This window comes from Hemicordylus capensis, chromosome 1 (genome assembly GCF_027244095.1).
Source record: "Hemicordylus capensis ecotype Gifberg chromosome 1, rHemCap1.1.pri, whole genome shotgun sequence".
In the NCBI taxonomy this organism is placed as follows: Eukaryota; Metazoa; Chordata; class Lepidosauria; order Squamata; family Cordylidae; genus Hemicordylus; species Hemicordylus capensis.
In genome coordinates this window covers 155166754-155182531 of record NC_069657.1, presented here as the reverse complement: position 1 = coordinate 155182531, position 15778 = coordinate 155166754, and the positions used below count along the sequence as shown (strand labels likewise).

Genomic DNA, 15778 nt, shown 5'->3' with positions numbered 1-15778 from the left:
GGTCAGAATCACACGTGTGTGCAGAGGTGCACCTAGGTAATTTGGGAGCCTGGACCTAAAGGCCTTTGAAGCTCGCCTCCACCCCACCCACCCACCCCCACAAGTTAAGCATCATTTTTTAACACGTAGGTTCTTTAGGGCACAAACCACACCACCCTGGAGAGACTGAGACTAGAGAGGATTGGGGGGCCCCTAGGGGGTGTGGAGGCCCTGGACTTCAGCCCCAGGTTCCAGGGCTGAGATAGATAGAGAGAGAGTGTGTAACTTGAGGGCCATCCAGAAAATAACTTGGACTGCCTATGTAGAGATATTGCTGTCTGATCCCTAATGGATCATCCTTCATTCATAAGGTTTGCATTGGTTTGCCTTTGAATTGGCAGGGGGGGAAGCCGAGATAGAAAGCATTCTCTTGTCAGAAACACACTTCCCCTCTAGAAAGTCAAGCATTTCTTTTGATGTTCTAAGAACAAAATTGGGGGGGGGGGGAGCACACAGCCTATTAATTTAACTGCTAAGAGTTGACCATAGCGATAGAAATTTAGGGGAGTCTAGAGAAAAGTGTAGCATCAAATTGATTTTGAAAGCTGTTCGACATGGGGAAAGATAGTCCTTGCTAGGGGTAATGTGTATCCCTGTTTATTTCATCAAGGTAAAGTGTCTAATGTATGCACGGTGCTTTTAAAAACAAAACAGCATTTATCCTTCCCTCTTCAATGACAGCTTTAAATATTAGATGATCCTCATTGCAGATGAAAAAGAAAGAGAAAAGTGCTTTGTTCCACTTTGATCAGATTTAATACTATCTTCCTGTTGATTCTCTGTCATGTTTTTTCTCTGTGCCAGCTCAATGATAGTTTGAAGAACATTGGAATGCTTTTTTGTTTTGTTTACAGTCCCCCCCCACTTTGTGTAAGGATGCAAAGAAAGGGAGTCGGCGGGTATGGCTTCCTACCTTTAACATTCACATGTCCATCTAGCCCAGTATTATCTACTGTGATTGGCAGCAACACTCCAGAGTCTCAGGAGAGGTCTTTCCCATCACCTGCTAGCTGATCTTCCCCACTGCAGAAGCACACAGTCAGTCAAAGTGAAAGTACTTTGAATGTTTCTGTTTTTTGTGGTTGGACATTCTCACTACTAGCCATTAAGGGATTAAAAGGTGTGAAGTCGTTTTAATCCCTCTTAAAAGGTCTGCCATTTTTTGCAACGAGGAAGAAAAAAATTAATATAAAATCAAAACCATGTCCTTTTCCCACCACATGGGGGTAGAATGATAGCCCAAGGAGGAGCATTTTGTAAGGTTCTGGCTTTGAATAAGCCAGTTTTAGCCCCACCCCTTTCTATTTTTAGGTTTTCCCCAAATTCCCCCTCCCAAATCAGAAGAGCTACCCATAGCCTTGGAAACCACCACCACCACCACAGAGTCCTGCCAATGTGGACTTCATGTGTGCCAAATTTCATAACTGTATGCCCATCCATTGTGAGTGTGTGTGTGGGCATGCTGTTACCCCTTTTCTTGAAGGCAAATGGCAGATTCCTTCACATGGGGTTGGAATGATGGTCCAAGGGAGTAACAAAAATTTTTTTTTTTTGAATTTTTCAAAAACCATAAATCGGGGTGGATCAAATCTCTTCAGATTCACTAAAACAGGCCATGTTTAATGTTTTGTGATTTTATAAGTTTGTCTGCATGCATTATCCCCTTTGCTAAGCAGGGTACACCCTGGTTGCATTTGAATGAGAGACCACATGTGAGCACATGTGATATTCCACTTAGGGGATGAGGCTGCTCTGGGAAGAGCACCTGCATGCCTACATGCAGAAGGCTCCAAGTTCCCTCACTGGCATCTTTGAGATAGGCCTGAGAGACTCCTGCCTGCAACCTTGGAGAAGCCGCTGCCAGTCTGTGTAGCTAGATGGACCTATGGTCTGACTCAGTACATGGCAGCTGTCTATGTTCCTATGTTCATATGAGTCAGAAAGAAAAGGGAGGGAGAAGAGAAGGAGAAAACTTGAGTTGTTTCTGAATAAAGTCTTAGTTAAACCAAGCTAAAACTACTTCATGTTTAGGAGGGAAGCAGCTATAAAGCAAGGGACTTTTTAAAGGAGTTATTGATTTTCTGAAGCCTTCCACTTGTTTCTTGTGTTGAAAAGCCAGCTATTGATAGGCACAAATCGGCATCTTGCAAGTTTTTGCGTTGATGCCTTGTTGTTTGAAGTAAAACTGTATAGGCTGGAGGAAGCAACTAAGCTTAAAATAACTAAGAGGAAAACAATCTGGAGAAGAAAATGTTCCTGCAAGACAACTGAAATAGAGTTGCTTCAGTCTTAAATATAATTACAACTAGCTGGGCCGGGCACAGAGCACCTGCGCCTCTAGTTTCCCCTGCCCCCCCCCCACTGCCAATTTCTCCCCCAACCTGCCCGCCGCCATTGCCATTTTCTCCACCACCCACCACCGTTCCCCATGACCGCCGCCACCATTCCCTCCTACTGCCGTTTTGTTTCCCATTTCGCCGCTTTCCTCTTGTTCGAGAACTTTCACGAGAGCTGCCACACATGAGATTAGCAACGGGTATGCCTAATATATTTATATTTATATTTATATTTATATTTATTTAGATATAAACCCTTCCATTTAAGATGAATGTTAAGGTGCTTATAAGTTTTAATTTTAAGTTGTGCCTTTACAAGTTTGGAAATTGGTTAAAGTGAACTTCCATGCTTTGGTAGCAAGAATAACTTTATACAATCTCATATAATATGTTGATTTAACATTTTGAGATGTTTTTAAAGCCCTGCCACATAGACTGATGGGCAAGAACAACATGCATTACTACTAGTCAGATAGAAGAAAGAGGAAAGGTTAGTTGGAGGAGAAATTGGTAAAGCTGCTGTTCCTGCTGAATTTCTGCAGGGAATTTTAAAAGTAGGTGTCAGTTTTGGAAAGCATTGTGCTTTGAAGGGATGAATCAGGGACACCCACCTATAATAAAATATATAATATATGATACTGCAAAAGTCTTTGCTGTTCACATGGCACAAAAATTAAGGTGACCACCTTAACTTGCAATTTTCATGCTTTTAAGAGAAATAATAAAAATTGTAAGCACCTTTGCTCTCATCTTAGGTTTTTAATGTTTTGGTATGTGTATATAAGATCAAACATGGGTGCAACTGGAATATGTTTGAAGAAATTTGAATTTATCTTAACTAGTATAGCTAAGGTTTTGTGATATGCTTGTAGCATTAGTATTAATAACCATTATAACATTTGTTATGGAATTCCAGTGTGGTTTATAATTCAAAACTGTTATTTTAAAAGCTACATTTGGGGAATTTACACCCGCTTCTCAAAGGGGGCTACCGTATTGGATAAAGCATCCTACTTATTGCAGAGCACAAGGGTAATACACTGCCTGGTAGAACCCAGGTGTATTTCAGTTCCTCTATTCTAAGAGACTATTCTAAAAGAGGAGCTCGCAGATTGTCCAAGAAACCAGCCTGAATTTTCCTGCTGTTTCTAAAAGTGGTATGAAGGTATAAATAACAGGCTGGTCTCTAACTTTAGGATGACAAAGTGGCTACCTAATGTAATAAAATAATGACTATGTTTACATGAACATGGAAAACATGGTAAGCAAGTTCATCATGATTGCCAAGCCCTGCATATTTCCACAAGGTGTGATTTGTGAACCCAGATAGCCCAGTTAAAGGTAGTTTAACTGCAGAAGTTTGGGATTTCCCAGTCCTGGGTTCTCATGTGATGCTCTTCAGGAGCACATGGGGCTCAGCAACCATGGCTAACTCTTTAACTATGCTAACCTTGGTCTTGAGAACGCATCCTATATCTCTCTAATCAACACAGCTGATTCAAATGAAAGCAAGCAACAAAACTGAAGCAAATGATAAGCAACTGAATTCCCTCTCCCCAGTTTCTCAGTATCATTGAATGGCAAATTGCTTGTAAATAGATAACAGTTATGTCAGAAACAATACTGAATATCATTGAGAGATTATGGATATGATATGCACTTATGTCATTAAATAATTATTATTGTCATTGAGCATATTATGAATATGATGATCAGGTTGCTCCAACTGGGCTGTGCAAAATGGCCAGTATTCCGTTCAGAAATTGCTCTGGCGATTCAGTGGGCCCTCACTTTGATTTGTAACTTCAATTTGTCATTGCAGTATTTGATGTGGTTTGGATCCAACGCTTTGATCATGTATTCAGACCAAATATTGTCGAAACTGAAAATTCCATGGAAGCTTCACACAGCACTGTGTTCCACTCTTCACACTCAACCTAAAAATGCCCTTGCTTCCATTTGAGAAGCTTTTATTTAAGCTGCAAACAGAAGTTGTGTAATGTAACTGCTTATAATGGCTTTGCTTGAGTCACACAATTCAAACACACACATGTGAAGGACAGTGGCTGACAAGAACTGGAGAAATGGAAGTAGCACTACAGAGCCACAAACAGAATGGACCTGACTGCTCTGTAGTAGTTTCCCTGCAACCCCAACAGGTGGTGGACAGGAATCATGATTTTCACTTTGCTCTCTTCCTTTCAGATTATACTGGTAGGGTAGTAATTCCATGAATCTCTTCCCTAGAGTCACATAGCCCTAAGGGACAGATCCCTGGGGTTAAAAACTCCATCTGAACAAAGGAGAGAGAAGCAAAAATTACCTCCCTCCCCTCCACACCCTGTGAGGAAATGACTAGATTGCAGTGAAGGACCACTCTGTTTGTGTCTCCGCGGGGCTAATTCCACTTTCCTAGTTTTGATGTATTATTATTTATAGACCACTGTTCAACAAGTTCCTAAAGATTTGGTAATAAAAAGATTGAGAAGAAGAATGAGGAAACAGTTCCGTGTCCCAAATGGACTCTCATTCTAAAAAGAGACACAATGCAGGCACCTTAGCAAAAGCTACTGGAGTCTATGGGATGAACAGGGACAGTAACTATTCTTCTGTGAAATATAAGAGAAAGGCCACTTTAAAAGGAGACTCCTTGCCCAATTATCAGGAGTTTTTAGTGGATTGTTTTCTGCCATTTTTACTCTGTTCTTAAGTCACTTGTTTTGATTAACTTTTTGATATATTGATATTGAGTGTGTTTTTAATTGTGATTGACCTGGGCCTTGAACACTTGAGCTGAAAGGACACACACACACACACACACACACACACACACACACACACACACACACACTCTCCTAGTGTTATATATAGTCAAAGTGATCATCATGGCAAATGTTGTAATAGTTATAGTTTTGCACATGCTCCAAATTATGTTAAAATTAGTGAGTTAGGTGTAGAACTTGGCACAGGAATATAGCTTCAATTAGCAGGTGCAAAGTGGTCTATTCCTTCAGTGGCATGCAGTGGGCAGAGCTCTGCATCCATACTTTCTTCGAGTGCAATAATTCAAATGATGAACATCTGTGATGTGAGCACCTACACATCCTTCATCTTTCTTTTCCTTGGCTTCAAATCACTTTGGTGCCTTTGCCAGAAGAGCAGGTATTAGCTTCCTCTTAAAATAACTCCCTGGGAAAGCAATTAACCTCCAGTCTGCCAGCTCACCGTTCACATTTCTGTGCCAACACCTCTTCCTTCCATTCACAGTTCAAACCTACTCCATTACCTGCCTAATAAAGTGGGAGAAGATAATCACCATAGACATTATGGTATCCGGCTTGTGCAGATCTGTAAATATGCCACTGCTTGCCATTCTGAGACCTGTGATATTGAGTGCGATAGTAACATCCGCCTGAGCCTGATACTGCCATTTAATTTATTATGCCGTGATGAGCAGGCAGTCTTTTCTAAGGGCTTTTTTTAAACCTTCCCCACCCTCTTACACATGTGGCTGTTAGGTTCTCTCAGCTGCATACAGCTACTGTGACAAAGGTTAATGCTCTGGGTCCCCCACCCCCAGTCTGATTCTTGGTGCAGGTGATAGCTGCATCACTGAAAACATATTCATCAATCCCAGACTGAGAACAAGAGACTGTTTTAGTTGTATAAGAGTGTTATCTCCCCTTTTGGTGAACTGGGCTGAAATCTGATATTGACAGGTTAAAGTACAATCTAGTAGAAAGCATGGTTCCTTTTCTAGACAACCCTGAATTAAAACTCTAGTTTTACTAATAGTCCATGGTTAATCTCTCTCAATCTCTCTTTCTCATTTTGCACACACAGTCAACTGTCTTAGAAATATCTATATCTACACAGAATTGTTCTTAGGTAACATGTATCCATATGTAATTTGTCTCCCAGATTAGAACACTCAACATATTTATTATTTGAGAAAGCCATCAAGACTCTAAGATATTCAGTTAAACTCTTGTAGTTTCTCATTCCCAATGTAGCAATGTTAACAGATGGTGCAAAACAACAGGAGGACAGTACCGAACTACATTGTATCATAAGTTAACCCATGAGAGCACTGTTTTGACCCAACACTGAACAATTCATAAATATCACTGGGATCCCCAATTTTGGCTATGCCTACACCAAAAGCTATGCCTCATTCAAGTGCTGTGTTGCTTCAGTGGCTTATGATATTGCCACCCAAATTAAGTAGATCTAAGCTTCATCCAGGCTTCTTCTTCTTTGCAGGTCTTCTCAGGAAACACCAATGCTGACGGTATTATACACCACAAGTTTCTTCACTCGGTGAAAGCTCGTTTTGTGCGCTTCATTCCTCTGAAGTGGAACCCCAGTGGAAAAATAGGTCTGCGGGTTGAAGTTTTTGGGTGTTCATACAGTAAGTGTTTTGGTCTGATGTATCAGAAATGTGACTTTTCTACTTCATTTAATGAACACCATGTTGTCATCTTGCCAGGAAGACCCAAGAGCAGTTTTTCTTTCTTTGCCCTTCTGTGTAAGATAGTTTCACATATTACATGGATACAGATTAGGTTTGTCATCAAAGCCCTATTCACATGTGATGGTCAACATGAGTGCAGTGTATATACAGTATACACAGGTAAAAATCTGTATACAGGTATGGTCATTTACACATTATATTGAGCACAGGAACAGAAATATACTTCCTCTCTGTGCTCTGCATTTGAGGGGCCTGTACTCAGGTTCACCTTTAAAATGGAGGCAGATACAGTTATTCACACAAAAACATATACAAGTGTACAGACATCTGTACACTCATATGACAAAATGTCTGAATAGGGCTCTGACAAGGTACCTGTACAACATCTGTGCTTTGAAATATCTCTTTGTCATATTCAGATTGTATTTTTAGGTGCTCACCTAAAGATGTAATGCATGAAGTTGCCCACATTGCAGCACATTTGTAATATGGGTATGCACATCTTCTTCTTTGTTAGAATTGCTGCTGCGTCCACTACAGATGGGCAAGCTATGTTTATGTCTTAAATTTAATAAGTGAGTTGGGGGAAAACATGCCCATAATTAGCTATTAAATATAATTCAATTATGGTCCATTTTTAAAATTAAAAATAGTCAGCTATCAAGATTTTATTGTGATATTTTTCTTCTACAAATATGAAACATATTGACTTTTTCATCTGACAAGGAAATTGAGATTTTTATATATACAGTACATGTAGAAACTGAAGCCTTAAGAAGAACATCATATGCAATGTAGTATGAAGAGAAAAGCTTTGGGAGCGCCAAATATTGGCCAAACCAGGACTAGCTTTTATATAGTGGTTCACTGAGATGAAGCATATTGGAAAGCTGAAAATGCCAATTCAGACAATCAAATCATCAAGATTCAGGTTTACCTTCTTTCTTATGATGAAGCAATGAGTATTGCCAGAAGCCATGGCTGACATCTTGACTAATGCTTCTCTTGCACAAGATTGTTGTACTAGCTAGTTGTGCTAGGTTGCACTAGTGCAGACACCTTTGTGCTTGTGAAACCTGTGGCAAGATGCCACATAGGTTTGAAAGGGAACTTTTATGTAAGAGTGCAACCACACAAATTCAATTTCAGTTCCCATGATTTCATGCAGCTACATAATCTTCTTTGTTCACTGTGCAAGTGTAGCTTTAGTTTAGATGCTGGCCACTATGTTGAATTATAAGCAGTTTCCAAGAGATTCTCTTTGCCAAACTTGGACAAAGGTATTTGAGTTCCAAATAACTAATTGCAACCAACATGTTAACAATTAGGAAATCAGTCTTTATACCCATGAGTAAGGGAAGGGAAAACCCTCCCAGTGCACTGAAGACAAGCAAGATGGGAAAAGAAAGTAGGCTGTGCTAGATGAGGGGATGGGAGGGGAAGCGAGAGGGCAGTCTTCTGCTCTTTGACCAGGTTGTCAACAAATTAACCTTGCTAACAGAGCAAAGTGGCACCTTTTAAAGTGGTGATTTATTTATGTATTTAGCAGAGGAAGAGCAACTGTCTCTATCAAACCCCAGAACAGCATCTCTGCAGTGGTTGGTGCTGGTGTCTACCTTACATTTCATTTTATACTGTGACCCCTTTGAGAACAGGGAGCCATCATTCATACATACAACTTGGAGAACTTCTGTTGAAAAGCAGTATATAAGTAGTACTAGTGTCTTCTGCCAACTTAATACTGCTGTGCCTATTTCCTTCCTTGCTTGGCTCCCCTAAAAGTGAGATATGAAAAGGAATCAGCCAAGGTGTACCAAGGCAGTATGTGTGTTTGTGGAGTGGTTAAGATCCAGATTACTGGACTTTATTGGATTATTGATCCTCCTTTCCACCTCCCAACTCCTGTATTACTATTTATTTAACACATGAAAGTGTACAGGGCTAAAGTAAGGGGCAAGTCTTGCTTCTGATGGCTTACAGCCTAATTTGGAACAAGATGTGGAGACAATAGGAAAAGAAAGCCGAAAGATTATGAATTACAATTTTGAGCAAATAATACTGTTGTGGAGCAAGTATTTGATCATAAGAGGAGCTGAAGAGTTTAGGAAAGTGTTGCAAAAGTCTTCTGACTGGAGTAGGATTAATAGAATCTTTCAATATTCTAGCGTATCCTAGTTGAACTGGACTAGAGAAGCATCTAAAGGTCATTGACATGACCAACTTACTCGGACCGGGAGAGGACTGGCAAGGAAACAGGCTTCTACCTGCCTCCCTCCACACAAACATGAGGTGTCCCCATGCTCCGCACTCTGCCGTTCATGCACCAGACGAGCTGTGAGGCGGTGACTGGCAAAGTCAGGATCCGGAGGACTTCCTCCTCCAACATCCCACAATGTACCGTGTGAGGAGCATGGTGCATTGGGGGATTTCCCTGCTGCCAGGCGCTCCTGCTGCCCAGCTCTATGGATGCTCAGGCTGCAGGCAGCCTGAGTGTCCACACAGCTGGGAGGGGTGAGGTAAAAGGACATGAGCACTCATCTACCTCACTTTTTGCCCAGGTAAAAACTTGGGCTACCCAATTGAAGAGCACCAGAATCAGGACCAATCCCAGCACTCCACATGACTAGCGCTACCTGGGTAGGGCTGTGCAAGCCTAGATAGGGCTGGTCATGTTAACGACCTTCTTGTATATCCAGATTCCAGGTAGAACATCAGTATAAAGAAATGGTTCCAGGGGGCATATCCTTTTCCTAGCATAAGAGATGTATTTAAATGGATTAATGTCCGACCTTAGATTGAGGTTCTAGGCTTGAACCTTGGCACAAATTAAGCCTTCCACAGAATGCACCAGCAAGAAGAGAAGTCCACATCTTTCATTTTCCTCTCATTTGTATATCTCCCTTTTTCCCCTTCCCACTCTGAGCTCACTCCTACAACCTCATTTATTTAGTCCCTAAATTCTGCAAATGGCTTTAATACCTTTGTGGTTAATCCTACAGCAAGTATGGATTTAAATTTATCTATTTCTTCCCACTCTCATAGCAGCCCACATCCTTTCTGGAAAAGATTTTCGCATGCAAAACTAATGAAAGAATAGTCTGCTTGCAGTAGCAGCTCATTTTATCAGACTGCCCAAGTCAGTATTATTATGTATTATTGTTTTATATAGTTTTAAAACAAAAATTTAAATAGAGAATTTTTTAAATATTTATATTAATAGCTGAACTTTATTTTAATTGTAAACCGCTTTGAGATTAATTTAATGAAAAGTGGCATATAAATTGAATGATAGATAGATACATAGATAGATAAAGCCCTCAACACACTACCTCATGGTGCGCCCCTCACATGCTCTGGGAGTGCTGAGTACCCCTGGCATCAGGCTAGGGCACAAACATATTCCTTACAGCTGTTCTGCTCCTTGCTTTATCTGGCAGCTTCTGCTGCCTCCAGTTTTACTGCCCAATTGCTCACTGCTTCTCTTCCTTTCAGCATAAGCTTTTAGTGCTGGAAAGAAGAACCCGGTTGCAGCAAGAGACAGGGGTTGGCAAAACTGGAGGCAAAGCAGGCTGCCTGAAATGGCAAGGAGAAGAAAGCAGCAGCATGTGCCAGCCCTAAGACAAGAACAGAGAGAGTGTGCTGCTTCTTTTTCTTTCCCATTTCTTGCCTATTTTGGTGTTTGTAGACTTGGTTTTTTTCTCTTCCCTTCTTTTGATGCACATATTTCAATCAATTAAATCGTTTTAGTTAAATGATGTAGTTTAGTTCACTTTCATCAGCTAATTAATTGACCTTATTGGTGACCTGCATGGAGAGCTCTTGGAAGCCTCATGCAATGACAGGATAGTAAATCTAAAACATCCTTTATAATTGTAAATTATAAATATATATTTGGACTATTATTTCCAGCTATTTATACATTTCAATTGGCATTTTAGACTGCAGTCCTAACATTGGACTGTATAGAGTCTCAGACTGGGGGCCCAGTTCACGAACAATAGGACTTTTCTTTAAAAAGGAGTAGTAATGATCAGAAGAGGATGCATCTGATGAAATACATGCTGTGGTTTCACCCTTGGTGTGCTAATGAGCCACTTAACTCCATAGACCTGCTCTCCTGGCTTTGCTCCTAAACAAATGGTAGCTCCTTGGCAGTCACCCAACTGCTCTCCTAATTAATTCATGATCAGGTTTCCTTTTATTCCCTTGTCCAGCTCATCACTTTTCATTTTCTGCATCTGCACTTGAGAGAAAAAGGCCAGCAAAAGCCAACAGAGTTCCAAAGAACTTTAGCAGAGGAGATCTCATGGACTTTGTTGTTCCATCTAGAATCATGTCCGGGTTTATATCTCTAATATTATCATTTCTCTCTAGATACAGGACAGGAAGCACCACCATTGTAATTATCAGATTGTCTGGCTACACATCCCTGTCTCCTTTACCCAGCCTGGCTAGGCTTATCGGGTCCAGCATCAGAGCAGGGCCAGGGAGGGGGTTAAGCATCACCCTATGCCTCCTCCATCCCAGGCTGCTTGCTCCTTATGTCTGTCCCTTTTGTGGGGGCCCTGACACACTCCACCAGCCAGCCTCTCATCCCCGGCCAGCTCCTTACATGCCTCCTCACAGGCTATGCATCACCGGCCCCCAATTATGGGGCCAACACCCCTCTGTATTGGCTGTAATTGACTACCCCTTACAGCTGTTGTCAATGCCTCTCCCACTTCTCCCTCCTCCTGCTCAGACCCCATCCTGTCAGGAGGCATTCTGCTGATGTTATCCTTGCATGCCTCCCCTTCGGCCTTATCAGGGCTCTGCTCCTCCTCCACTGGAGCTGAGTCCCTGCCCGTTGGCAATCTTTCCTCCATCTTTCCCTGGCCCTCTCACCACTCTGTCTTTGGAGGTAAGGACAGCCGGCCTTGCCGGACACAGATATATTAGTAGAAAACTCAGGTGGTGAAGGGTGAGGCAGTTTGAAATCAAAACAAGACATGAATAATAATGCTGTGGTTTTGACATACTTGGGGACCCTCCACATATGAAGAAATATATAAGTTTGTAAATTAAAAGACTAAATATAGAAGATATTTTTAAAAGTGGTGGGGGAGAGGAAGCCCTGTATGGTTTTTAGGATGTGTGATCTTCCAAGCCCATAAGAAACTGAAGGCATAGACATAAGAAATTTCTTGAGTACATCATCCCATTTTCTAGGGAAGAGAAATGGCTGTCCTTGCTACCACTTTTTGTTGGGATGGGGTCCACACTGCTACTCTTCACCACTATGCAGACACCCTGTATTTCTCCATTGCATTCTAAGGGCAGTGTTACTTCCATCCCAGGAGAGGAAAAAAGGTGGGACAGAGATGTAGTGGGCAACCAGCCAGCACTGATAGAATTAACTAGAAAAATGCAGTTGACCTTGATTGACAGACTGGAGACCCTAGGTCTTGACCCAATTGGTTAACCAGTTGGGTGGGACTAACAGGCTCCAGAGGGGCTACTTGGAGGAAGAAAGGTGTGCTTAGGTGAGAGAGGAGCAGTGGAGTCTTGCCAGGTTCTCTCAGGGTGAGTTTGTGAGTCCCTGGAGGGCAGAGGCATATCTAGGTTGGGGCAGCCAGGGTACGTGCCCTGGGTGCCACAATGTATTTTTTTTTTATTTGAAGCCCCTTTGGGCAGCTTCCTAAAGGCCATGTGGGCGGGGGTTTACAAAGGTTCTCTCTCTCTCAGTTTAACGCCACAGCCTATCTTGGGCTGATTTTCCGGCCCATTCTGGCCTGCAAACATTGGCATGGTGGCCATTCTGGAGGCCACCACGCTTGCTCAAATGGCCTCTGCAAGGCCTGGCAAGACCTAGGGCCTCGCAGGGACCATTTGAGCATGTATGGCAGCCATTTTGTTTTCAGCTGCCATTAAAAAAAAAAATGCAGCCTGAGGGGAACAAGTAGCCATTGCAGTGGCAGCAGTGAGGAAGGGCCTGGTCAACTGCTGCTGCTGCTCCTGTGGGAGCAGGAGTGGGACTCGGGTGAGGGTAGGGAGGTCTCTGAGGATAGGGGGCTGCAGCCTGGCCAATAGGCACCAACAATGCTGTAGGCATGACCAAGAGGGGTGGAATAAAGGGATGATGAAGTGCTCAAGAGGGGTGAGGGGTCCACTCCTCGCAGTGCTAAACTGGTACACAAACTTCGGATCATGCACATCCCTTATGTTGTGCAGGCCTGGTCTAAAGCAAGACCTCTAATAAATCTAAATCAGATTTACTTAATAATGTTTTGCTCTAGAGTAAAACTTATTGTAAATATACCTCTTGCAATTTTTCATGTATTTTCCTGGAATTATAGATGTTGAAAAAGAGTGAAAGCATGCTTTTAAGGGGAACAATAATTCCTGGGAAAGCCCTTAATTGTGAGCAGATTTGCCTGCATTTATGGCTAGTTGCATCATTTATTTCTCCTCTTTATTGCTGCTGCTTCAGTTCCAGTTTCTCCTGGTTAGAGCTACTTTCTCCTGTCTTGTGTCAGCCCAGACAATTGCGGACCATAGAGTAAAGGTGGCCGTGTCACAGTATTACATATCCAATCATCTTTGGCATTGTGCTGATGTCACTGAGGGCAAAAAAAAAAAGAGAGAGAGAACCGATTCAGAGTAAGCACTATACCTTAGGAATAATCCAATAAAGGTGATCTTCACCAGTCAGAAATCACGTAGTGAACAACATGACATAATGATGTTGCAAAACATATTGAACACCCTAGGATACTAAACTGAAACTAAATGTTGTTGTCATCCTCCTTCTCACTGGTCTCAGCATGGCCTCCAGGAGCCCAGAGCTCTATTGCTGATTGGCAAGACAATTGCAGAATTGTAGTATTGCTGTGTTCAAGTTATTTCCCTCACACAATAATAGATTTTCCAGGATACACCAAGCATATTTTCTTGTCTGTTGAACAGGGGAGGGTGGGGGGAACCAAAAACCACTGGTCAACAAAAACTATAATAGAAATGCAGAAACCATTTACTACCTAGTCTCAAATGGCAATCTGATCATGATGACAAACAGCCAGACTTATATCAGAAGACACATAGAGACAAATGGCAAGTTGATTGTTTGGGAAGCCAGGAGCGAAAAACAGGGTTATCTTTATATTTCAGAAAGGTTCTGTTAACTTTTCACTGGCAAATTCTGCTGAGCAGTGATAGTTTTGAGTTGTTGTTGTTGTTGTTGTTGTTGTTGTTTTAAACAAGATGAGATTTGTGGCCACATTTTGAATGCTGATTGTATTCTCCAACTAGGTAAATGGTCTAAAAGGCATCAGCAAAATCCAGCATACATTTTGCTAACCAGCTAGAAGTGTGTGAGGCTGTCCTCACGAGCAGCCTAGCCCACCCTAGCCAGGGCTAGGCTGCTTGTGTGGATCCCAGTGCTCCCACCCTAATCCCACTGCTAATCCTGGCTCCTAGTTCAGGTGAAAGGAGTGAGTATTCCCTTGACCAGGCTGCCAGGGTAAGGGAACCTAGAGCGTCCATCTGATGGCAGATCCAGTCAATGCACAATGTTTGTGGTGCAGTGCATTGTGGGATATCAGGAGGCTGGGATGCATCTCCCCAGCTTCTGGAGCTCCGCACTGCATGACTCACTCTCCCAGCAGCATTTCTTTGATCATCGGGGGGGGGGAGTTAGAGCAGCCTCTCCCAATGCCAACCCACCTGGTCATGTGAGTGGCCCCTGTGTGTGAATGGTAAAGGGAGCATTATGATCCAATGAATGCAGGGAACTCTTTGCCTTCAGAGGTTAGGAAGTCTCATTTCTCTTTGTGGGGAACTGAACTTCAGAGAAGAAGAAAAATAACAGTGCTTTTTGGATGAAATGAGTGTACACGCTGGCCTTATGCCATAGCACCTCTTCTTTTCCCTCACTGACAGTGACTTTCATACTATGAGATAAAGTTAATGTTCTGTGGAGAAATGCTTATGGACTGAAAGCAAGGATAGTTTAAGCCTTTATAGCAGGCAGTGTAAAAGAAAATGAATAAGTTAACTACCAAGACTGGTCTGACTGCACAAGCAACCCAAGAGACATGGCATGGCAGTATTTTAAGTCTCACCTGGGCACTTTCACTGGCATTACAGGGGATTCCAAGACATAGCAGCTGACATCCTGACTAACAAAGCACTGGTACAATGAGAGAAGAACCAGTGCTTCTGAAAAATTCAGCTGACTCAGCTCCACTGCTGGCTCAGCAGTGGAGTCAGACAATTTCAATGACCTTCCCTTCCAGGAACAGCCATTCCACAAGACAAGGAGTAGATTATTGAGGCACCAACAAGGTGGAGAAATGCCCTTCTGTTTCCTGCTTTTAGAGGGGAGAAGAAGGTGAGGAAAGTGCATCCAAGGAGGGTGGCATTTGGCACCCTTTCTCAGGTACACAGAGGCTTTGAGCCACCACTGTCCCTTTTTCTAAGCAGTCTGTGCCATCAAAAATATGTCCTTGATGGTTGTGTAGCCTTTGGGGACAGATTTTTGAGTGACATACATGGCTTCCATAGAGGGAAAGGATTGATCATTGTAAACGGCCCAGAGACGCAGGTTTTGGGTGGTAAAGAAATACAATCAATCAATCAATCAATCAATCAATAGCAATTGCCTGCATACACACTAGCACTGATGTAACATTAGTCTGGAGCTCTTCAGAAGCACTGGTGCTTCTCCAGTTGCACCAGTGCTTGGTTAGTGAGGATGTCAGCCAGCATATGGAACAATCTCTCAGGGTGGCATAATGTCTCAGACCAACTCTTTTAACTACCCCATTAGTTGGAGATGTTTGGGATAGAATATCTACAGGCTGTTCACAGTTATTGAATTATTCAAAGTGTCCTCCGTTTTATCTGTTATTAAAGTGGAATCAGGTGGGTCAAATCATAGGATTTTTACTTT

At 42.3% G+C, this 15778-nt stretch overlaps 1 protein-coding gene across 3 annotated transcripts in view; it reads left to right on the top strand.

The window, feature by feature from the left end:
* CNTNAP5 (contactin associated protein family member 5) overlaps nt 1–15778 on the top strand; it is a 593632-nt gene that overhangs the window by 217655 nt on the left and 360199 nt on the right. For all 3 annotated transcript variants that reach the window (XM_053258168.1, XM_053258161.1, XM_053258176.1), the window contains one exon: nt 6639–6786. In XM_053258168.1, the coding sequence (XP_053114143.1) occupies nt 6639–6786 (148 nt within the window). The remainder of the gene's footprint in view (nt 1–6638; nt 6787–15778) is intronic.